We start from the raw sequence: 25,344 nt of genomic DNA, 5'->3' as shown, positions 1-25,344 counted from the left end.
GAATGGCAAAACTTAGCAGACAGTTTTTTAGGCATGTTGAAAGATGTAAGAGTTGGTGAATGTTCCCTGTCAGTGCACAAAAGTCAGTTTGATTTTAGTCTTTCATATTGAGGAGTCTTGGTCCACTGCAGACTTACTCCTGCAGAATGAGTCGATGATCCAGAACCAACAGGGTTCTTAAATCTGTGACACAAGTCAGTCCTGCTGAACCAGGGATGAAATCTGAAACTTCCTAGCATATGGCTGTCTGGAGAAACAGCATTGGAAATGAGCGCGTTTATGGATGCAGAATTCAAGTGTTCATTTAGGAAATGTAAAAACTACAGGCGCATAGACAGAATTAGATATCTGTGTTAATCTTCAGCTTGAAGACACTTTACCCTCCATATCTTTTCTCCCCTTGCTCCCCCCATTCTAGCTCATGTTTCCCCACACCTGTGAGGGAAGCAAAGCTAGTTTTGTTTTTAGGTACTTTGAGTAGTGCGTAGAACAAAGTCCAGAAAAGAGCTGTGTTATATTTAGCTAAGTGCATTAAATGTGCCCATACACTGAACACAGTTTTCTTGGTAGTTTTCTTTTTCTGATGTGCTCACTCCATGATCAGTGTCTATGGAAGGACAGGGAAGGGGAGAGGGAGAGACAGAAGAGTATGTGGCCATATAATCTGCCTAACTCACACTTTCAGTGTTTACAGACCAAGCACAACTTTTTCATGCAATGCAAGGATTGTCAAAAGCTAAGGAGAAAACTTACCTATACTTAACCAAAGCAGGTGTTTATTTTTATATTCTACTATCTCTTCTGTCTTTGAACTGTATGTTGGCAGGGGGGGCAATTTAATGGATACACTCTGCCATGGATTATTCAAGAACTTTGCATTTTCCATTATGCTTTTGTTCTTTAACAGAACCGTTAAGATTTGATTAAGCATGTACTTAATCATCAAGTTCAGTATTACATGTATATGTATTGCTAGTTCTTCAGGAACAAATAAAAACTTTTCAACCTGTGTATGAATTTCCAAAGGATTTAGCTTGTACATGGCTCACGTCATCTGTCTTTCACTATAACTTTTTTCAGTTTAATGCTCTTCTCTCTTTGTGTCTCAGTTTTCACTGTTCATGAAATTAAGTGCTTCACATCACTGGATAATGGCAGTAGTTGTAGTGACAAATGACATCTGTTTCCCTGGATAGCCATAACAACGCTAGCAGTATACATTAGAACAGTGGGAAGTAGTGTAAATTGAGGGAAGCATCACTGATTACTTGCAAGCTGACTATCTTTCAATTTATATTTTTGGGAAGAAAGGAATGGATGTTCTTACTGTTTGTGTAATTAAAAGAAAAAAGAACTCTTTAAGATTCGTAGGAATATGGATGATTGGAGCATGATACACCTGGCCTTCTGTAGTATGAGCCAGAGGTTTAATCATTATTTCTTCAGTCTGGTCTTTATCAGCACAATTCTAGACATTTGCTCTGCTATTTTCTGCAGTGTTCAACACCAAAATGCTTCATCTCATTCTATAAAGTGTGACTGTTTATGGCAGGAAAGCAGTCTAAATGCCATCTTGAGCTCTTCTGCTTGAAATCGTGCTGGGTTGCTGTGGGTAGCTCCTGCAGTCTTCTTCTGGTACTGGCTTGGGCACTGCACAAAACCTTTGCAGAGGTGACACTTCCAGTCATCAACCCCAACAGCATCCACCTCCTGCTTCCCCAGCAACAACCAGTTAGACCTGTCTAGAAATATCGGGTCCTAGTGAACCACCTGCCCTTGGAGAGGTGTATGTTAAGTATTGGAACAGGCTTGTCAGGGACTCTCTGATCAGTGGTGTGCTCTTTGTTTATTTTTTTCTGTGACCCAAGTACATGGGGCTCTGCAAAATGCTAAATTTGTGTGTTTTGCTTTGTCTGTTCCCTTATTCTGGAATGCAGTCTAGGTTTATGTTTGCTTCCAGAAGTCCGTTAAAGTTTTTTCCTGTGTGTTTTCCTTGTTTTCTAGCCAACCAACTCAAATATTCTGAAGAAATTAAAGAGCCTCTTTTGTGCTGTGAAAGGAGGTGATTCTTTTAATCTTTTGAGGTACTGAGGCCTGAGTCACTGCTTTGCCTAATTACCCCTTCTGCTGGGCAGGTTAGCTCTGGACCAGGGCCAGTGTAGTGCTTCAGCAAGGTGACAGGTTACTGCCACTTTTCCTCTAGGAACATGTCTGTGGTGACAGAGAACCTGTCTGTTTGCTCCTTTGGGACAGGAATGTAGATTAAAACTCCTAGAAACAGTCCCCTCCTCTGCAACCTGGAGGGGAGGGCACAGTGTGACACTGGGGTCACATTAGTATAGACTTGGCTGCTGTGCCACTCCTCCTAGGTGGAAGGGTTGAAGGCAGAGGCTGAAGATTTCATGGGTGGCAAAGCAGTGAAGATTGCAAACCGATATATGCAGTCAGATCTTAATTCGTGGTCTGAGAAAGTTGTTACAGTGTAGACAAGTACCCCAATCAGAAATATCTTAATTTATGGCCCTACTAACTGGCCAGAGTACAAGTGTTCTGGTCTTAAACTATAACGCTGACTTCATCAATTGGAATGATAGCCAGCAATACCCATTTAAATGAAGGGAACTTGGTCAGGTTCTTGTCTTTTTCTGGGTTAAGTATTTCTGATGTTATGTGGTGTGTGATAGGGCTGTAGCCGATACTGTTATTTGTTCTATGCCCATGGTGAAGATGTGCCACTGCAGGTAGTGAACTGAGCTTCAGCTTGGGTGAGTGGGTCAAGTGCAGACATGTTCTTGGTGAAGTGCAGGGGAAATGAGGTAAAACCTAGAGAAGAGATGATACTGCAAAAGGTAGTCGCAGGAGAAACCGCCAAAAGAAACACTCTGTCAAGTAGCACAGCCTAGGAGATGTCTTGGGATCCTATATTTTGGTTATTTAGGAATGTACTCAAGTCTATAAAGTTGAAGCTTTGGTGTGTAGCATTGACCAACATGTTTGTTTTAAGTTCTAGCATACAAATTATAGGTGGGAAGGATTTCTGGGCTATTTGCAATGCTCAAATTGTAGATGCTTATTTAAATCCAGAGCTGGTCTGTAACTTCAGCTGGAGGGTGGAAACCCTTCTATTTCCTTGCCTTCACTGGGTTGGAATCAAAACCTTAAACATGTGGAAAAAATTTAAATAAGCAACCAGTGGCTCTTTGAAACATTATTTGTGTGTTTAGTAAATACAGTTGGAGATTATAGAGACAGCAAGGATGAATATATATTTTGGCATGTACCACTCCTTTAACTTTCACTGCTAGGCTGCCCTTCATTGCATGTCCTTCAAGCTTTGTGTAAAGATAAAGGGAAGAATGTTATGCAGCCAACCTCTGGACTGCAGCTTAGAGCAGCCTCCCATTCATGGCATCCTACTTCTTTCCCCCCCTTAAAACATAAAAGTGCAAAAGAAAGTAGTCCTATGGGTTTTTGAATTGTGGACTGTTGATTACTTTATGAAGAGTAAATCAGAAAAGGTGCATAAAATCTGTGAATCAGCACTGGGGTGTCTTTACTTAGTTGTTTTTATTAATATATGGAGCAGGACTTGAGCTTGTAAGCAAGTCCAGCTAATGGGGGAATTTCTCTATGTGCATTAAAGGCAGCATAAAAAGGGGGAAGATGATAAACTGAGAGCAGGTTTTCACATGTTCTCCTTACCAAAAGACTTGAGTGATTGAAACAATGATTTAGGGATTACTGTTACCTTAAATGGAGAAAGACTGCTAGAGCAGTAATCTGTATAGTAGTGTTATTGCTTCTATGCACTGCAAGTAGAAACTTCTGCAAAGGCCAGGAGATTGTGTGAAAAGCATTTTAAGATAAGTGTGTGTATAGGAAGGGATTTTGGTGGTGGATTGCCCAACTATAAGTGATGTAGGTAGTGTAGAGATGGAGCTTTGTTCTGTTTTTTTCCCCTCTGCAAAAGGACTTGTGTCCTTGGCAGCAGGCTTTCCCATCTCTGGACTTGATTGCCTCAGCAGTCTTAGAAAGAGAAAACCTAGAAAACCTGTTGCGTAATATTTTGGGTAAATTGAATGGTTGATGAGACTACTGGGTTTGACTTCTCGTTTCCCTTCTAGGAGATGGGTGGAAAGAGCCTTGATTTTCGCTAGTGATTAAGGGAGTGGTGTAACAGAGGAGTGTGTTCAAGTTACTATCTTCTTTGAAGAAATTTAGCTGCTTCTAATTATTTCCTGCAGGCAGTGGCCAACTGCAGTGGAGCCAGCTGAATGAATCGTGGCTCCTCCGTCTCGTATAGAGACTCAACTGCTCCTAGAAGAGTAGATTTGACAACCTGGTCTGTAAGGATGGTGTGGTGTGTTCTGTACCAGCTGCCATCCCAGACACCTGCTTCAGCCTTCCAGTATTGCTGTAGTTTAGCAGGGTGACTGCTCTGAGGTGTTAAGACTTGCACATACAGCCTTCATAAAGCAGACAGCAGTAGGCAGGCCCGAGTAATCCAACACTCTGGCGTGTGCTTGCTCCTCTAGTTTGTCTGGACTTGGCGTCAGTTTAAAACCAGTAGGTTGTCAGTGGTTTGTGTCTGCTGGAATTGTGCTCCCGTTAGTCTTTTAAGCGGTTCTGCCACAAACTCCTTGACCTCTTCAGAGCTACTTATGCTGGTGTTGGGCTTGCTGGGTGTGCAGGCACCTTGCCACTGCTGCAGGATGGCAGTCAGGAGTAAATGTATGGCCTCATGGAATGTTTCAGGATATGCTCTGCCATTCCTTAGTTTTTAAACACGGCTTGAACAGCAGCAGTAAGGTCCATTCTGCTCAAATTGATAAATACTGTGTCTGCTACATCTAATTTTTGTAAATCAACCCTGACTGCACAAGGCCTGCAAGCTGTGGTTGTCATGTGTCCTGTGGCACATGGTCCCAATGCAAGTCTTTCAAAACCAGCAGCTGTTTCAGGCACATGAGTCTTGTCCAGTGCCTGCAGGTAAACCACAACACTAATTGCCTTGCAAACCTCTCCTGTAGTGGCTGTGACAGCAGATTTGGCAATGCAGCTCCATGGGAGGGAAGAAAATGCTTGTAAGAGCAGTTGTTAAATGGGGGAGCTCTGACATCTGCTCATTGTGAATTTGAGATGTGGCTGATGCTGGATCAGGGCAACTTAATCTTGTTTCCTTTTTTGAGGGAGGAACCACGTTCCATGTCTCTGTACTTAGTCTGGCATTCTTGCTTTGTGTGTAGTGATTTGGGTTTTTTTATTAAAAAAAAAAAACAAAACAGCAAACTAAAAGGGGTGGAGGGAATCATAGAAATGCCCTGGAGATTACAGAATATGCTGTAGTTCTTGGCCCTTGGACAGATAATGAGGAAAATAAGAAGCATTCCTCTGAGATTATTATGGTTTTCTTTTTCTGAACTCTGTTAGTGAAAAACATTGCCCTTGTTGGATATAAACTTGCTGCTTTAGGTGTTCTAATACTGGTTTGTGAGAGTAAAAAAAATTGATTCCAAATTCTTCCTTTTATTTAAAACCTGGCATACTTTACTGTTTTATAGATGTAAAGGTTCAGACAGTAACTTTGAATTCTGCATGATAGAAAAATGAAAGCTGAAGCTGAAGGGGGACAAGGAGTAACTTCAGAGTACATGCTTTATCTTCCAAATCAGAACCCTGAATTTCCAGATATACTGAGAACGACACCATGTTTTAGTCACCTAATGCTTTTTTATAAGTATCACTTTCTGTTTTCTTAATCAAACATGGGACTTAAATTCCCTTCCTTGTGATAGTCCCTTCTAAAGTCGGAGTCTGTAAATAATTTTATTTATACAATTGTATGTTCACATAAGTTTCTCATCCATCTTTCGAAGACTGTTAAAGGCCACAGAATTGAGACCTAATTTATAGTTTGTGTAAATTCATTCCTCAGAAAGTCTGTTCTTAAGCTCCTCGGTAGCACGATTTGAGCCAAGGATACAGGCAAAAGAAAAGAACAGTTTTGAAGGCTGAGGTTTTTTCCTCTTTCAGTCTTCACGGAAGCAAGGTAAAGGGATGACTCGTAGTTGGAAGAGTATCTTCTGGTGGCTTATTCTGTGATGAGATGTTCTGCTGCCTACAGATAGGCACTTTTCCTGGGAATCCTGAAGTTTGGGTGCTGTGTTTAGGATCCCATGCCTGTTGGCTTGTTTGAATTTTTTTTGGCGGGGTGGAGAGTTGTTTGGGTTTTTTTGTTTGGTTGGTTGGTTTTGTGTGGGTGGTGTTGTGGGAGATTGCTTAGTCTGGGTGCAAAGCGACTGAGACTGCTGTGTAGGTGTATCCTGAGAGGACAGTTTACTGGTGTCTACTCAAAATGCAAAGGAGCTATTCAGTGTCTCTGCTGTGGGGGTCAGCAGTTTTTCAGCGTGGTGCCAGATCTAAATGAATAGATGAACAGCAACCTGTACATACTCTTCCTGTGGCCAACTGCATGAGGGTTGTGGTACGTGAGCATAGGTTATATATAGTATACACAGCTGGCCGAGTGTGCTACAACTGGTGATGTGTTTATCCCAGTAAGGCAGCTGCAGCTCAGTGGATGAGCTCTGCTGGGCAACCCGGGTCCATGCTGTTGAACTAGAAACCTTAGTGTGGACATGTCCAAATGGTGGGGTCAGCTGGGTGCAGTCAGGACAGCGTACTGCAGTCAGCCCTCATGGGCACCTCCAAACTGAAACTGGACAAGAACAAAGCCACGTTAATAAACCATCTGCAAAGAACAGAGTTAACTGTATTTTGCACTGACAGTGATGTGTCTGGAGAAGGTTGGTGGGCTGGTACTGTGATTTCAGTTCTTCCTTATTTTTCCCCCTTTTTGTTTTCCCTGCCACGAATCTGTTGACTTTGGTAAGTTTGGAGGAACAGAGTGATGTCTTGTTGGTATCTTTGAATTTGTGCAATGGGAAAGATGCTTCAGTGAGAACTGTGAATTTTGACATGAATAAGGAGACACATCCTGGGTTTGGTGCTATTTTCTTAATGCAAGAACAAAGTCCTCTTTTTTTGTTCCTACAAACCATTATGTAGTTTCAAAACATTCCTAATTCCTTACTGGCTTATGGAACTGAAAAATGTAGGTAGTACTCCTTCAGTTCTGCACAGTCAGGGTAGTGCACATCCTTAGTGCCTGCTGGGAGCACAGGGGGAAAGGAATTTGATCAGGGTTCAGATTCGTTACGCCAACATGCTTTAGTTTTAGGTGAAGATAACTTAACTATGACTGCATGCAAGCTAAAAATTCATCCTTTGAAATCTAAACTTGTCTTCAGATGGCATTGTTACCCCAGTATTCAATACCAGGTCACTCAGTCTCTAGAGAGATGTACCAGAATGCGCTTTGCTCTGCAGTTTGGGTGATAAGCAACAGGCTGGCAGTATCTGGTGGAGCCTTGTGCTCAAGCAGTGGGTAACACGGGCATTTTGTGCCTTATTCTGCTTTCAGGGGTTGTCTTTCTGGAGGCTGTGTTGACTTAAAGTCATTTGAAACCAGGAAATAAATCCTGGGAACAAGAATGATCCAATAAACTTTATTCAGCTAACAAACTAGGTGTCACTTGTGCTGCGTGGAGCTGTTGCTAAAAATTGTTATAAGACTGCTAGAGAGTTCTAGAAACAGCTGGGAAAATCCTGGCACTTCCTAGAAATTACTGACTCTGGAAACAGGGGGAAGAAATCCTGGAAACTTTTGAGAATTCCAAAGAACTTCTAAACCCTACTAGAAGTTCAGAGAAACTTAGTTACGAGAGACTTTCAGTTTCTAGGGGCTCTAAGGTTTCTCGTAACTAAGTTTCTAGGGATTCCTGCGGAGAAATTCCAGGAGCTACCACTAATGTCTAGAAAATGCTAGAAATCCTGTGGGAATCCAGTAAACTCAGTGACTCTGCTAGTAATTTCTATGATTTATGAGCATTTACTAGGAGTAGGAAAGCCATTACCAACTATCTTTGGATAAAGTGTCAAATGGTTGTACGTGAATAAACACGCAAATCTTCCCTAAGCTGCCAAGCGTAGAGTTTTAGCATCTTCCTTGGTAAGTGTCCTTTTATGTGCTTGTCTAACACACAAACTTGTTTTCTTTCCTGCAGTCCTACTTTGTTACGGATTATGACCCAACGATTGAAGACTCCTACACCAAGCAATGTGTGATAGACGAGAGAGCTGCGCGCTTGGACAGTAAGTAGCCCAGCTAAAGTTCAGTCTAAAAAACTGGAGCCATCGGTGCCTGTGTTTGTATCTGCAGGCATCAAATGAAATTACAGCTCAACAACAGCTCAGCATGTGTTTTGGGTTTTTTTTATGTAAGTGTGTGGCTGATAAAAGCTGCCTCTCTTTGTTTTATTGATGAGACACCCAGGGTTTGAAGTGCTTCTGCCCTATGTGTAAGGATCGCTCTTTGATATTCTTTGAAGCCGTAGTGCCCACAAAACTAGGAGAGTTTATATAACTCCTGATAGTTACCTGGGTGACATGGCAAAGTGAAAAAACACATCTCTGGGCTGTTGTGTGCTGTCTCTCCCAAGTGCAATATGAGCACTTTACTTTAAAAGTTTCTGTTCTCCCTTGTCAGTGATTTCTTTAAGGACAAACCAAAAACCCTCCCAAACCTCGTCTGCTGTATCTTTAAGAAGTTTTCAGGTGTTTCAGCTCATCATGAATTAGCAGAAGTCCTCAAATTTTTTGTTGTTCAGTGTGTTTGGTACATCTTGAATTGTTCAATCCCAAAAACTTGTTGGGAATATTGGCAAAAAATCCAGAGTATGTTTGAAAAGTGGTTTCTGTTTAGCTATGATGTACAGAAGAGACTCTAAATAATGTCTTATTAGGAGTTATTTTTTTCTCAGTCTATAAGAACATGAAATGTAGTAATCCATATTTTTCTTCTGTTCAGTTCTGGATACAGCAGGACAAGAAGAATTTGGAGCGATGCGTGAACAATACATGAGGACAGGGGAGGGTTTTCTGCTTGTTTTCTCAGTCACAGATAGAGGAAGGTAAGCCTGATGTCAGGTTGTTAAGACAAACAAGTCGTAATTATTCTCAAATTATCCATAATTGAAATAATCTCAAACAGAAGCATGAAGTATGCATTCACTCTTAGGTTCTAGGTGTGGCAATCTTTCAGCACTTATGACAACCAATTTTGAACCAATCACTTGTTGAAAGTGTCTGTCTCTTTCAATAGAGGACTTGGAAACAAGCATCAAAAAATGACAGCTCTCTATTCAAGAACTTTATTACAGTCCAGAATATAAAGTTTTCTGGGATTGACTGGTATTTGTGGTATTCATCCTCTTGCCATGTGCAAAATCAAGTAACTGGCTCTGGGTTTCTGGATGGGTGTATCCAGTTTAGGGTATGACTCTGCACTCTTCTGCAGGCAGTGCTCACTCTGCTTTCTCCCATGAATTGACTGAATGACTGCAGGGTGGAAATGAAACATCTTCTTAGAAGTTCATGGGGAGCTATGCTTGGTGGCACACCTTCCTTCTAATTTGCCTTTGGATGAAGTGTCTGGCTACCTCATTTTTTTTTAATGCGACTTTCTTACTGATGATCATCTTGCTTTTAAATTTTAATTGGCAAATCTAAGTGTAAATGTCTTCAGATTATATGCCTGGCATTGAATATAGTGTCTGGGAAGGCTCCAGAGGGATGTGATTGTCTGCAAGCATCTGTGCCGAAGCTCCTTATGTAGCTTTAACAGTGTTCACTTGAAAGCAGTGATTTCTTTCTTTAGTCTCCAAAAATCCTTGTTTAGACCAAAATTAGCTTGTTTAATATGCTGTCCTGGAAGAAGCTTTCTGCTTTGCTGCCCTTTCCTTAAACACTTCTGGAGTATTCATTACTGCTTGAACAGTATCAGTACCTGGTATAACTTAGTCGGTAACTGGAAAGATTTCTGATCATTTAGCCCTGCCATTTTTCTATTTTTGAAGAAATAAACTTTTCATCTTTGATCCCTCAGAATTCCCAGAAGTAGCTATGGATGTTTCCAGCTGAAATATTGATCAGCAGGGTCTCTAGGCTGTAGTTTGAATATTCTAGCTAGAGTTGAACTCCAAAGTTAGTATTTGTAGAATGGATTGTGGTTGCTTGATTCTCTGGCCTCTGGGTCTGGGGACAGGGGCACAGTAAGCATTCTGCTCACCCTGCAGCCCCACCTAAGACCAGTGCATAGCAGGCTTTTAACTTGAGGATTTTTTTAGTTTGAGTGTTGAATGGTTCTCTAACTGGTCATACTGTGACAGCAGACTCTGGAGTGCCTGCAGCTGTCTGTGCTTGTGTGTCATGGCAGGGCAAGTCCAAATAGGTGACTCATCATTTCTGAACTTTTGCAGAACCTGAGAATCTGTGAATTAGTACACTGATGCTCTACTTTTATTCTTTTACAGTTTTGAAGAAATTTATAAGTTTCAGAGACAAATCCTTAGAGTGAAAGATCGTGATGAGTTTCCTATGATTCTAGTTGGCAATAAAGCAGATTTGGACCACCAAAGACAGGTAATTCATTTGCTGTTATTACTCACTTTTTTCCAGAACCTTTACAGTTTTCCTCCCGAAGCCAGAATGGGAACAAACAAATGAAAAAAGTCATATCATACAAACTAACTCCAGTGCAAGAAATTACACTTGGGTTTTGTACTTGAAGAATCTTAAAAGCGTGATGGCATTCCACATACAGCACATCTTCTCTCTGACTCAGTGGGGTTATGTTGAGACCAAATATATTCAGAGAGTTGAGAGCTCTCTGTCATGACTTGATTACTCAGGCATGAACGTGTCTAATTCCTCCGTTCTGTTACTCACCACCATGCTGTGCCAAGCAGAGTGCGTTCCAGCACTAGCTCCAGCAATCCTTGGGCTTCAGTGCCCTTGCTTTTACCTTTCACTGCTGTTATGGATAAATTAGTAGCTGTTCACTGTTTTCTCTTTGGCCACTTGTCTTCTGTGTAACTGACTTAATTCTTTAAAAGTTGGAAGTACAGCAACGCAGTTACTTGTTGTACTTATGTGCCTTCAAATTAAAGTTTTGAACGAGTAGATTTCATCCTCACCTCTAGTGGTAAGACATCTTAAAAGATTTAGTTTAGAATTATTTAAAGAAGGATCTTTAAATGTGTGTTCTCTATTTGCTATTGATTTTTAATGGATCAAACTAATTTGAGCTGAAACGAAAATAATCTCACTATAGCAGCAGGAAAGGAACAGATGTCAAACTTCTATTTTCTTCAGCAGTTTATTTGAAAAGCTTAATATTTTCTCCTGACACAGTAAGATGACATCTAAAGCTTGTTAGCAAACATGATTTTTTTTTTTCTGAGAGTAAACTAAATATTACTAAAATTGCTGTCATTATTTTAAAAGTTACACAAGGAAAACATAATTTCAAACGATCAGATATTCTTAGAGTTGTATACCGGGATGTGGCATAGTTTCTGCCCACAAGTGCTCACACAGATTCTTGTTCTTTGCTGAATAAAATCTTTTCTCGGTGGAAAAGCAGATACAAAATAGGCTTACATTAAATAATGTTAATGAGTTCAGTGAGTTAGTACATTGTTGAATGAATTTCTTGAATACTATGTAAAACATTTAGTAGGAAAAAAATTCCTTTTGAGTATAGTTCTTTGACTGTCACAGCCTCTTTATCCCAAAACCGGTGTGGAAACATCATGATAAAATGAAAACCTATGCTGAAAGATACTGATTTGAAAAAAGTTTTCACAGACGTAGCTCACAAATTCATCAGAAGTAACTTCATGTACTCACACGTGCACTGAACTATCAGCCTGTCCCTGAGGCAGAAGTGAAACTTTCATTCTTCAGTTACCATCATGCCCCCATCAAAATTCCCAGATTTAACCCAAGTCCTGAAACATATGTACTTCAACTCATGCACAAGTGTTGGCATGGAGACCATGTAGGTGAAACTGAACTATCTGCTAATTGTAATTGCTGAAGAACAGACATCCAGATGCTTTGGGAGGGAAATAACATCATTGCTGTCAGCCCCAGTTCTCAGAGGATACCTGCAAATGTAGTTGGTAATCCTGTAGATCCCTTTCTAGAAACAGTTACAAACTTTGTTCTCTGGCTTCCACCCTCCTAATGTTTTTAAACCTCTTCTGTTTCTCCCTTGAAGGCAGAAAGGTACCCATCACCTGTTCTACTATCCCTCTCTCCCTGGTTCCTGCTGATTTTTCAGTTGACAGTGGGCTGGTACACATTCAAGCTCTAAGCAGCTGTTTTCAAATTGCTTAACTTTGCAGTTTTGCTGCTTATATCTGAACACAAAAGCATATGTCGCCAAAATCTCCTTTTGCTTTTTATGGCTATAATAATTACCTTAATTGATTAGATGCTGATGAGCATAGCTTTTGGGGCTATCACTCACCATTTATATGCCAGTTGGTGCATTTGTCACTCCTATTGTAAGCTGGGGCTTATACAGATGTAGCTGGAAAAAAACAGTTCTGGGTTTGCTGAAACAACTCCTTATATGTTCTTAACTCTTCTCTGCCCCTTCCGCATCACTTGGTGTGTTCCAGTTGGGCTGAAGTCAGTGTGAAGGAATGGTTTGGGGATGCTGAGCTGACATAATTGTTCTCCAAAAGGGAGAGGCTCCCCTCCCTCTTGACTTCACATTCCCATTCCTTCCTTTACTGGCCCTAGCTCTCACTTGAAGTGCTTTGAGTTGAATCATCTCTCTCTGGAAGGGGAGTAAAACAGATGAGCAGGAATGACTTCCTGGGACCTATGTGAGCTAAATCAGCTTGCAGAAAGAATTGAGTGCCAGCGCTGTAAGCATGGGAAGGGGTGGGACTGTGGCTTGCAGCAAAGCAGGGAGGAGTTGGAGTGGGGGCAAGAAAGTGAGACCTCGCCTTTTGGCAGCACCAAGCAGTTAGATGTTATCAGCTGAATGTTAAATGCAGCCAGAGTCTCCATTTCATCTGTGGGGTTGTTTCTGCTCCATCATGTGAACTCTCGACACAGGAATCCAGTCAGTGAGTGGGACCAGCTCGCTGATCTGACTGAAAATTAGTCCTGTGTCTTCCCAAGTAAGGCAAAACTTCAGCCTGACAAGCAAGGTCATACTTCTCTGGCTACAGGTTTGCTGTGCAGGCAGCTGCGATGGGAGGTCTTGGAGCAAAGGCTTGCCTAGGAGTGCTGGGGTGAGTGGGAAGTGTAGGATGTCCCCAGGCTGTAACTTGTAGGGAAAACCAGGAGAAAGACTAGTCCTTTGCGTTTTTGCGTTTTCAGTCTGGTGGTCTTTGAGGCCTCACTTGGGTTACATCAAAAACCTGTTCAGCCAGGCTGGTGTTACACTGTGGTCTTTTTACTCATCTGGTTCTACAGGATGCTGTCTTTCTCTCTGAAGTTGTTTAATCCCAGATGTACATTTTTCAGCTTCAGAATTTAAGTAACGTTTTTAGAAATTCAGGAAATTGGGTATCAAAACTGCTTGTACTGAGTATCTACCTGCTCTTTGTGGAAGACAGGAGGTAGACTAGTGAAACACATGCTACCTCAGAGAGACTAAAACTAAGTTCAAGAAAGTAATTTAATGTATGTTTGGATTGGCAGATGATACTCAATAGAACCAACAAATCTTCCCAGAGCCCAGAAGAGTTAAATGTATACAATAGTTCTGGATGTCTCAAGGGTCTGACCACACCTTTATCCAAGTAACTGTGTGTTGAGGTTGAACAGAGTACTATCTCTGTGACACCATAAATCTGGAAGCTAATGAGGCGTAACTAATCATCCTTGTGTGGTGGCAGCTGTTTCTCAGGAAATACATGAGCTGGGTTGTACAGCAGAAGTGCACAAACAATTGTGTGATCTTGATGAATTGTTGGGGCTTACCAAAGATATAGTCTAAAATAGTGGTGGCTCTTATGTACCACAGGCAAACTCACAAGCGTCTTTGGAAGAAGAGACGTGAAAGAATAAGTTTGAAATAGTGATTTAATATGGTAATAACTGCATAGATAAATGGAGTTAAGCATCCTTCTTGTGATTTTTGTCTCTCAATATCCACAGGTTAGGGTGACAAAGAAAAATGAGTCATTAGAGGACAAGCAAACATAATTCTATAGAATGTATGATAAGGAATGAAGCTGCTAGTCTTTCCAAATTCCCCAATCAGTCACAGAAACCAGAATTGAAACACCATCTCTCATTGCTCACACTGTATAGCAGTCTTTCTCTTAAATGGGTTAATTCTGTACAGCTCAACACTGGATGTTTCTACAGTAAGATAATTCAGTAGAGCACCAGATGTTTTAATAATAACCACTACTGTTGGAGGAGTAGACTTGTCAGTGCAGGATATATATGACTTTTTGTAGATAACTGCTAACTTAAACTGGGTCAAGTCTGATCATTCCCCAGATGGCAGGGTTTCAAGAAAAATCCAAGTTGCAACAGGAAAGTGCTTGGGTTTCATTAAATGTTAGTTCTTGCTTTGCATCATGACTGAACTAACACAGTGACCTAGTGCTGAGATCATCTCTGCTGCTAGATTCTTTTAAAGCAAGGTTTTAAAGAGAGGTCCATGGGTCTTCAGTTTATGCATAGAGAGATGATGAGCAAATGTGGTGATCCCAGGCAAGCAGCCTCATGCCTTGACCTTGACTGGCAGCAGCCTAAGTGCTGGCAAACCGGCAGCTTGATGTGTTGGGTTTGCAAACTCACTGCTTCACAAATAGCTTGGCCTGAGGTGGCTTATTTCAGGGGGTGGACCACTACAGGAACCTGGGTGCTCAAAGTCATTAACATTTTGTTTTGGCCTTTCTCTTATCTATTGTTTTCTTATCTGAAAGTGTGACAATACCTTCTTGCCAGTGGTAGGATGTCAGGTCGTGCATAGCGACACCTCTGTGCTCACGGATGGATCAGACCTTCAGGTCCTCCCATGGCTTGTGTGATTTGAGCTTTATAGATTATGAGCAACTGGGCTTCTGATTGAGTATCTGAACACAGCAAGGAGTCTGAGTGTGTGTCAGTGCTTCATAACCACAGTTTTCATGTGCCAGAGTGACCTTTGTTAGGACAATGTGGGCAAATCGGAATTAGTGGATAGTGAGCTACCCCTGCAGGAAAATGTTAACGGCAGCCCACTGTAAGCATGAACCAGCAGCACCTGTGGGTGGGCTGGTGAGGCAGAAAATCAGGATGACAAATACACTCTTCAGGAGCAATGGAGCAGGAATGGACAGTATTTCTGTGCTGAGAACACAGTAGGGTGAACACAAGGTGGTAGAAATGGATTCCTTTCAGACTTGAGGAAACACTTAGCTGCTACCTGCTGACAGGGGTATGACGTGTTCCTTAGTCTCGTGTAAGTGTCCAAACAAAAGACAGATGCAGTGTTAGGTTAGGCAGCCTTGTAGAGTTGCTTTAGGTGGAGGAAACATAGAAACTTCAGAAATTAATTTCCGTATTTTTGACAGATATCAGATACAATAGTGAAGAGAGATGGCCATATGTTCACAGAATTCTTGTGCAGATACTCAAATGGAAACTGTTTCAGAAAGAGGAATGGTAACTTAGAGAAGTGAAGATTAAGCTTTTCCATGTTTGACTTGCTCACATCTTCTGTAATGGGTTTTAATTTGAGAAACTTTTGCTAAATGACTGAACACTGTGAGTGATACCTAAAAAACAAACAATAAAATATCCTATAGCAAAAAGGATAAGCATTGAGTGATTCTCATTCGTATTCAGCCTTAAGCTTGCTAAAACTGCAGAACCAAGACACACAGATGTACACACAGTTACTACCATAAAATCTGTGGTTCTCTTTACTTCTGGCAAAATAACATCCAGCCCTCTTTGAGGAAAAAGGATTTAGTTTTTATTTTGCTGGTGATGTTAAATAAGCTGTCCCATCACACTTACTGAAAAACATGTCATGTTACAGGATTGTTGTACTTGAGAAGGGACAACAAAAAGATGAAAATTCATGATTTTATTTTCAAGCATTTCTTTGTTTGTACTTACATTTCCCTCAGCTTTGAAGATGGAACTGGTATCTTCTGGCCTCTAATTTACAACTTGGGCACTGCAAATGTTTGTGTAGTGTTTCCAAACCAAATATTTTTTCAAACTGACTTTGAGGTCACAAAAATTGACCACAAGCTACTTGACAATATACTTGTAAGATTGACAAAAAGATTGTTTTCGAATTAAGCAGTTACGGATATTCTAGTAAATACAACAAGGACTTTAATGTATCTATAATATTTTAAATGCAGAATATTGTGGAAGTGCAGCTTGACTTTATTACAGTGTTAGTTTGACTTGTACCTCTAATGTGCGTTAGATACAACAGTGAAGAAATTGGTAACCACATATGTTTAAAGACTGAGCTCAGTTTCTCCTCAGGACTGTACATTCCTTGCCAATTATTTATTTTTATTAGACTTCAACCTCTCACTTTCTGGGGCTACGATAAACTATGCAGGGATGAAGAAAAGTAAAAGGAGTTAGTTTTGCAAAAACAGTTATATCCATACTTAAACTTATTTGTCTGAGTGAGGCAGAGATATATAGAAGGTTCTGGAAGCTCTGATGCAAACTTTGGGACATTCTACAGTGTCAGTGATGTGCCAGAAAACAGCTATGAATGTTTGTCAAAGTGCAGCCTTCATAAGCTTTGGAATTGGGTTATTTCAACATCTGGGGTTAGAGTGGAGGGTTGAAGTGGAGTTGTTCTAACTAGGGGAGCACAAGTCTTATGATTCAGTTTTCAAACAGCAGTGGAGGATTGAAGAATTCCGGTTGTTCTCCTTATGTGTCCTGCAGTTTAAAAGGCAGCAGCTCCAGTGTAGTTGATCTTAGGGTTCAGTTGGTTTTGAGGGTTTGTTTTTTGGCTTCAGCAGATGATAATAGCACTGGATTAAACATAGTTTCTGTGAGTGTTTGAGATAAGCAGATGTATCCTGAATTACTCCAGCTAATGGCACAGGGTGCTGGGGGCTCCTTGTAGAGCTCCAGAAGGGTTTAGAGAGAGCAGCCCTCAGTTCAGCAGGAAATGTATGAATATAGTACCAGTGGGGATGGAATCAAACATGTGGAGATGAAGCATGAAGGCTCTCAAACCGTTGTGTAGCTGTTAGGAAATTATTTTGCAAGCTAAAATGTACTTCTAGGTCTTGCACTGTGGTGAATGCTGCCATTGCTTTTCTAGTCCCTTCTATTTCCATTTCTGTGTAGCTTCTTAATATAAGTGAATACTGAGTGCCCTTTCAAAACTAATTTAAAAATAAACCCTCATTATTTTTGTTCTTATATCAGTCCTCTACGTGCTGATTTAATGTTTTTCTGTGAAAGCAGTGTAATCTTTGACATTTCTTCCACTTGGCATTGTCTTGGCAAGATCTGTTGTACTTCCTTTTATCACCAAAAGCTGCCCTTTCCTCCCGGGCCCTGTGGGTGACCTTCCCGTTGAAGCCTCACGTGCCTTGCGCCACTCAGGGTGGCCTTCTGTTTTCTGACCTCTCTGCTTTCCACTTCATCCAGAAATACACAGTGATCTCCTTTGGTTTTGCCCTATGACTGACTTATTCCTCCTTTCTACAATGGTCCACTGGCTTCCTGTCTTCTGCTTCATCGCTTTAAATTTTATATCAACTTCTTATGATGCTTATTATTTCCTTTGTCGTCCCAAGGAGGCAATATGTAGACAGGATTTCTTTAATATTTCTGGATTACCTGGAAGCTTCATGGATTTTTAGAGCTCTGATAATTTAAGCTATGTTTAAAACTGGCTGTATTAGTATTTTGCTATGTCATAAATAGATTTTTTTAAAGGACTTTTATAAAGATTTAGAAGCTAAACAGCAGTTGTTGTTTTAAAAGTAGCCTTTTTTTTATTTATTTCTCTAATTTAGGTGGGACAATGAGAAAGTAAATTTGGCATAGTATTCACATTGTTAGTAATCCAGCAGATGTTGACTGAAGTACTTGCTTTAAGGAAAAGCAAGGAACTCTTGTCTGCCTGTGAGGGAAAACTCGATCTTGTGCAAAACTGAAGATGAGGCAGCTGGAGTGAGCGAAATGTCTTGGAGGGTCAGCCTTTATCTGTTGCAGAAACTTCTTTAAAAAAAAGAAAGTCTTCACTTGCTTTTGAAAAGATACATTACGTTGATTTGTTTCCCAGTTGTATTATGTGGACAGGGTGGAAACTATACTGTGGCCAAATAAGCGTTATTGTTCCAGGGAAATGGATCCTTGACATGTGTATGGAGTGTCTGCTGGTACAAACGTGCTTGTAGAACCCTTTAACTTAAAGCTTGATGTCTGTTACAGGTGACACAAGAGGAAGGCCAGCAGCTAGCACGGCAACTTAAAGTAACCTACATGGAAGCCTCAGCAAAAATCAGATTGAATGTAGACCAAGCTTTTCATGAACTTGTCAGAGTTATAAGGTATGATGACTTGAGACAAGATAATTAATGCCCCTATATTAATGGATAGCTACAGGAAATGTATCAAAATGCAGTGGGAAATCTGCCTGCTGTTACTTGTAAGTTTTGACCAATGCTGTCCAGTGTAAAATATTCCTGTGTATTGGGAAGAATGTTTACATGAATCTAATATATATGTTAAAGATAATTTTGTCACCTTAATTTCTCAGATTTTATTCATCACCCAGTCTGTAAATGTGATAAACTAAATAGGAGATTGACCCTCTGTAAAAAATTTTCTTAAAAAAAAAAAAACAAACCCAAAAGGTGAATTCAAAAACTATCACTCATTGAATCAGTAATTTGTGTGTAAAAAGGAAGTGCATTCCCTGAAAAAGAGTAAAAAGAAAGTGTTAAATACAGCAGTTATGTTTATTTACCTGAAAATGATTCTGTGAATTTAATTTGAAATACCTATTTCCAGGAAATTTCAGGAACAAGAGTGCCCTCCTTCACCAGAACCAACGCGGAAAGAAAAAGACAAGAAAGGCTGCCATTGTGTTATTTTCTGAGAATCCCAAGAACCAAGCTATCAACTGCCAGATTATTTTTTTTTTCTTTCCATCATTTTTACATCACTTCTGGTATTGGTCTAGCCTTATTATGTGCATGTCCTAAAAGTGGTCACCAGAATAGCCTTAGTCCAAGAAGCTGGCAGAATAGTTCTTGAAGAAGACTCGGTCATCCTGGGGCAGACTTCAAACCAAAACACTAAGGCTGCTTCTCTAATACCACAGTTCCTTCCTTCTCTCCCTTCAGAGCTTGCACCTTGTGGAGTTTTATTCGCAAAGGAGATGAAACAAAACCGTGTAGGACAAGGTGTTGAAGTGATGCATAAGTTGTCTCTTGTGAATTAATTTATTTTTACTTCTGACATTTCATTAGCTATTACAGAGACCTATATTGAAGTACAGAGAATACTTTTTAAAAAAGGGGTGGATTGGCTTTTTTTTTTTTTTTGCCCTCAGTTAAATTAGACTTGAGTATTCAGCTAGCCTTAAGAAACCTACACTGAATTTCATTGTCAGCTAAAATTTTCATCTCTCATTTATGCTGCAGTTTTATTTCGGTGGCCAAAACAGTCTACTGTATTTATTTTATGAATCCAGAACAGCTACAGGATGATTACTGCTACTATTAGGATATGGCCAAATACCTGAGCTCATTCTGGATTGAGGCATTTCAGCTTAAGAAATTTCACATTATGTTTGAAAACAAATTGTGTCTTCCTTTGTATTTCTGGGTAAGGGATTAAGGAAAACTAAATTGTAGCTGTTTTTGTTTCATGTGATATAAAATTGAATTTGATCTTTCCATTGTCAGAGATGATTAAATGTTTTTGCTATATACTTTTATACATTATTTTCTTATCAAACTAGTTAACAAGTATTTTTATATGTTTGTAAGCAAATATGCTTTCACAGCATAACTTGTGTATATGTAAAGATGAGTATTTAATTCTCACAGTTCACTTTTAACTGACAAAATATGGGATTTGCCAAACTGTGGTAAACTACTCCTTACCTTTCCGGTTATACCCAAGAATGGCCAATTATGTGCCTGCCCAGCACACCCATAGAGTAAAATCTAGTGTTGTCTTTTAATGAATTTCAGTATCCCTTACTAAAGACTGACCATTATGTGAATTATTAAACTGTAAGACTTTTAACTGATTGTTTAGTTAAACTGTGGATGGTTGTTTAATTTTGAGTTCTGTGGATTGTGTTTAAACAATTCAAGAGTATGGTCCCTGATATTGAAATACTGAGTGGTATTGCACAGTTGTCACCTTACTGAATGTGTCCAACAGTTCTTTGAAACTTGATTATTAAGCAAACCCTTGTATAACTTCAGGTGCTAGAATTAAAGATGATCTAACCATTACTGGGGGGTAAGCACACTGCCTCTTTCTGACTCTCTTCCAAAACCTGAATTTTTTGGGGTGGGGGGATGTGATGGAACCTGGCTAGGGGATAGATATATGCATGTCTGCACAACCTTTTCTTCAAGCTTGGAAGTAAAGAAAAGCCATTTCAATTTAAGTCATGACAGATGATAAAAGCTGATGTTTGTTTTGGCTTGGAGTATGTAGTCAGTGGTCCAATCAACAATTCTTGTATATTCAGGTTATGCTCACTGTCAGGTGCTCTGCCATAAATCTGTACATGTCTCCTGAGGAAACAGGACTTAAACAAGTTCTGTTACATTTACAACAGAAAAGAATTAAACCTTGAAGTAGTGCTGGTGCCAGGCATTGCAGAGGAATTTAAGGGGGTTTTAATATAATTTAGATTAGCTAGTGTAATGCAGTTTTGAGAGAGTGGGTAGCTTCCCCCCCTCTGATGGATTTATTGGTTGATGAAAGGCTGCTTAGGAGGAGTGTATAGAAGATTCAAACAAGAAGTTACAGTGGGAGCACATTTGGGAGATGTATTGCATTTTTCAAGTCAAATGTAAGAAATTACAGCCTGTAGCAAACACCACGTGTTTTCTCAACTATGTAAAGCCTCTCTGGAGTTAAATCACTGAATGTGTGGCGTTAGAATGAGTTAAGACAACAAATTACAAGCATGCGTGTTGGGACTGAACTTCTGAGGTGCAAATATCTTTTAGGTTTCATCAGTTTTTTCCTTTTTTTTTTTTTTTTAAACTTTTCACTCATGGTAGAATGGTTTTAAGTAATAGATTTATATAGATATGTCTTTTTTAACGTGCAACTCCTTGTAATTGATAGAGGAGGTGGTAGAGCCCCACACCTTTGCTTTTCCTCCTGCACAGCTTTGAGGTGGTTGATGCTAAGCAACCTGCTCCTGCTAAGCCACATTGTAAACGTGGTGAGCTTCACAAACAAGTTAAACAAAAGTGGAACCACCAGCAGCTGCTGTGGAAGTCTGCTCTAAGTTTATTAACTAGGACATGTGCATGTGCTTTTTGAGGCTTCTGTTGGAGAGAACGTACAGAAAATTCTCTGTGTAATGTTGTCGTCTCTTTTTGAGACTGATTTGCATGTGGCACATTAAGGAGATGTAAATGTAGGCATTTTGATCCTACTCTTTAGACTTGAAGCAAATATTTAGAAAAGTAATAAGATTTTTGGCCAGTAATGGTGATCTAGGTGGTCATGAGTTCAGAACAGCTTAGGGTATTTCAATGATTCGCTTTTCTGATTGTTGCACCTGAAGGTAATGGTGAAAAAAGACACTTCTGGCCCTAGTGTGGAGCTTGAAAAATACAATGGGGATCTTGTCAGTCCTTCTGAAAGTAGTAGCCCCTGTCCACATGCCTTGGATTAGTTATGAATTTACAACATTGCCACCTTGCTGTAGGATAGAGTTTAGCTGACAACCCAAGAGAGAGCTTCTTATGCCTTTACCTGGCAGAAGCAGTGCTTAAAAATTTGTCACTTATGTTTGAAGTTACTTCAGTTCAAGGTCACATCCATAAATCCTTTGAAGTTACAGTTCAGGAATCTGGAATGCTTAAAATGCACCCAGAAATGACCTCCTACTCTTCTTAAAACACAGACAGTGGTCGTGATCTGGGTTTCAAAGCACAAAATGACTCTTTCTAGAATCTCACACTGCTTAAGCTGCTACTCCACTGGATGAGGTGGATTGTCCTGCTCACAGGCAAAGCCTTTTTATGCAGTTGGACAAGTTTTATGGGTGGTCCAGAATGGGGGAAGAATTACTTCTACGTGAGTACTCTAGTTCCTTATGCCTGTTGTGGTTAATGTATTTGCTTTCTCTGACCTGGCAACTCTTCTCCATCAGTACTCACATGTGAGCTACCATTCAGGTGAAGAGGAGAATTTCCAAAAGTATTACATCACCTCCTCTAAAACCTGCTCTTTTTTTGTGACATGGCCTGACCAGGGGTAGTAGAGCCAGTTGATAGTGCTGATAATTATAAATTTGACTTTGTGCAGAAAGGAGATAAATAAAGAGTACAATGAGTTGCTCAGTCCGTTTCCAGCTGGTTGCACTGGGCATCTGCCTGAGCTGTCTGCTGCTGGTCATTCTTTTTAAAGGGTTAGAGCTAACCCAGTGTGGTGAAACTGCAGGGTTGTGCAGGTACATGAGGTGGATGATCTTTCTATCAAAAGTTGTTTTGCCCTGGTGCAGCTTGAGGCCGTTTCCTCTTGTCTTGTCGCTGGCTGCCTGGGAGAAGAGACCAACCCCTACCTGGCTCCATCCTCCTTTCAGGTAGTTGTTGAGAGTGATAAGGTCTCCCCTGAGCCTCCTTTTTTTCCAGGCTAAACACCCCCAGCTCCCTCAGCTGCTCCTCACAGGACTTGTGCTGCAGCCCGTTCACCAGCTTTGTTGCCCTTCTCTGGACTTGCTCCAGCACCTCAATGTCCTTTTTGAAGTGAGGGACTAGAACAGGACTTGAGGTGCAGCCACACCAGGGCTGAGTACGGAGGGACAATCACTTCCCTGGTCCTGCTGGCCACGCTATTGCTGGTACAGATGTAACGTACCCTGGCTGTGCCCCATCTCTTTCTGCAGAAGTAAAGCTACTGCCTCCCCCCTCCTTGCACAGGCAAATATTGTTGGTGCTATAGAAGTGCTGCATGTTGGCTCTCAGGCGAGAGGCCATCAGATAAATGCTCGAAGTGAACCTGGCTGGCCCAGTGTAGGAGCATGAGATGCACTGTTGTGAAAGAGTTAACAGAGCAAAATATATTTGGAAGGCGTTAACTCCCACTAATGCCAAGGAAAACTCTGACTTTATGCATGGCCTTGCAGTTAGTCATCATTGATAAAATTCAAGTCTGGATTCAAACAAAAATATTAGCTAATGCTCTTCTGACATCATTTATGTGACAAGATTTTACCTGTGGCGTAGCTGTAGTTGTCATTGACTGGCCTTGCCATGTAATCTGTTACAGAACTTTAATGAGTTTATTCCAAACAGAATATTTTTGAAGTCAGTCACCACAAGCCCAGCACTGCCAAAAATTATCTGCACTTATTATTTAGAAGTTTGTTGCCTTGAAAGGATCAGGAATCTGCTAAACAGGAATGCATTTGTTCCCTTGACTTAAGCATGGATTTTGGAAGTTGATTATCCTCATGTACCAAAACCATGATTAAAAACCCCCTGTCAAATAGAATTTAGGGAAAGAATCAAGCTGGAAATATGGGAGCACGGTCATGTTTCCCATGTTGCTGCACTGACCTACAGCAGGGCAGCAGTTTTTGCCAAAAGCTGAAGGGCTTAAAGTTGTTGAGGTGGGCTCTTGCTCAGAGCATCCCAGATGATAAATGCAGTGCTTACTGCTCTCTAAATGTGGCTTCTTCTGCCTTGCCTACCTGGCTCTCCTGTAAAGCCAAGTTAAAATTGCAGGCTTGAAGCAGGTTCTAGGTTTTGCCTGGGGATGAGTAGAAATATATTCAAGATCTTAATCCCAATGTTGTGTGCACATGTTGTAAGGCCAGAAAATTTAGGAATATTCTTGATACTCAAATATTCTTGTAGAACTCTGACCATGGAAACACTGGCATGCAACAGTTCAGGTGCAGGAATATGAGGATGGGTAGTGGTTGGAGTAGCCTGTAGCTGGGAAGACAGAGCTTTAAATGAGTAGCAACAGATGTGGAAAAGGCAATGGATTAAACTACAAGGAGAGCTTAATACTTAGAAACATTGTGAATATGTGCTAGGCTTGCTTTCTGCTTGCTGTACTAGACTTGTAAGACTGCAGTTATTTTGGAGAGTTTGAGAGACTCCTGTGGATTAAATATGAAGGACAGATCTACACAAAAGCTAAATTACATTAATGCATGTAATATAATTAGTCATGTTCCTCAGCCAGCCAGCAGGTAGTATATAGAACTGAATGCATTGCCTTGTTGCTGGAAAGCAAATACTAGCCTGTTCAGCTACTTTTTCAGCTGCATCCTGCTGTAGTAAGATACACCATATTTGGTACTCACTACTCTGTAATGACTTCATAAATTACTACATTATTAAAAAATGCTTCTGGTGTGAAAGTATTGGAGAGAGAGAAGTTACCAAGCGAAATACAGGCACTAAAAATGCAAGTAGAGGCAGTGATAAAACCTCTTGGTTCACTGTCTCTTAGTGCTAGGCATGAATTAACATGTACTAGAGACAGATTTCACATCACTTAAACTGAATCAAAGAGCAATAGCACGGCACAAGTATCCTCTGAATGTCCAGGGATCTCTCATGGGCCACCACGAGATGGCACCAGGGGCAGCCCTACGTGCAGTTAGTTGCTTTCACCAAAATCCCTGTACAGAGTTAAAGTGCCTATTTTTACAAGCAGGCTAGGAATGAATGACAAGAACCATAACAAAGCTGTTGATCTATAATTAGACGGGGCCGTGTGTCAGGGCTAATTCAGAGGAATTTTTGTCCATGAACAGTGTAAAATCTGTATGGTCAGTAGCTGGGGAAAAAACCCAATGATTTATAAATACTGGTTGAGAAGAAATTGATGTGAAAAGCAGGAAGGATGCTTGCAGTCTAAAACATTAGATACATGTTAATTAAAATATTGTACAAATTCTTAATTTCTTTATAGTTTGCCAAACTTTGAGTTGCTGGCTGTGCTAGGGAATACAGGAGGCAAAGCAAAGATGAGTAATATCTGTATATCACTAGTAACATGTACAATTTGCAGTCAGAAAGTTACATATAAACACTTCATGTTCACCTAAATAATACATTGCATGATGATTGCTGTTAGCGTGATAAGAATGTAGTCCCTCTGATCTAGGCACCAGTGCTGGCATTTCTCGGAGGAGTGGGGAAATCGCTTGACTGTGGTGCTGCCATTTGAAAGTGAATCAGCACTGTA

The 25,344-nt window shown here is 40.5% G+C and overlaps 1 protein-coding gene across 1 annotated transcript in view; it reads left to right on the top strand.

The window, feature by feature from the left end:
- Nucleotides 1-20,410, top strand: part of RRAS2 (RAS related 2) — a 44,041-nt gene extending 23,631 nt beyond the window's left edge. Inside the window, exons 2-6 of the mRNA XM_032691871.1 lie at nt 8,127-8,214; nt 8,930-9,032; nt 10,434-10,542; nt 18,358-18,476; nt 18,940-20,410. Of these exons, the coding sequence (XP_032547762.1) occupies nt 8,127-8,214; nt 8,930-9,032; nt 10,434-10,542; nt 18,358-18,476; nt 18,940-19,027 (507 nt within the window). The 3' untranslated portion in view covers nt 19,028-20,410. The remainder of the gene's footprint in view (nt 1-8,126; nt 8,215-8,929; nt 9,033-10,433; nt 10,543-18,357; nt 18,477-18,939) is intronic.
- Nucleotides 20,411-25,344: the final 4,934 nt, after the last annotated feature.

The sequence above is a fragment of the Chiroxiphia lanceolata genome, chromosome 6, assembly GCF_009829145.1.
Source record: "Chiroxiphia lanceolata isolate bChiLan1 chromosome 6, bChiLan1.pri, whole genome shotgun sequence".
Lineage (NCBI taxonomy): Eukaryota > Metazoa > Chordata > Aves > Passeriformes > Pipridae > Chiroxiphia > Chiroxiphia lanceolata.
This window is presented reverse-complemented; position numbering and strand designations above follow the sequence as displayed.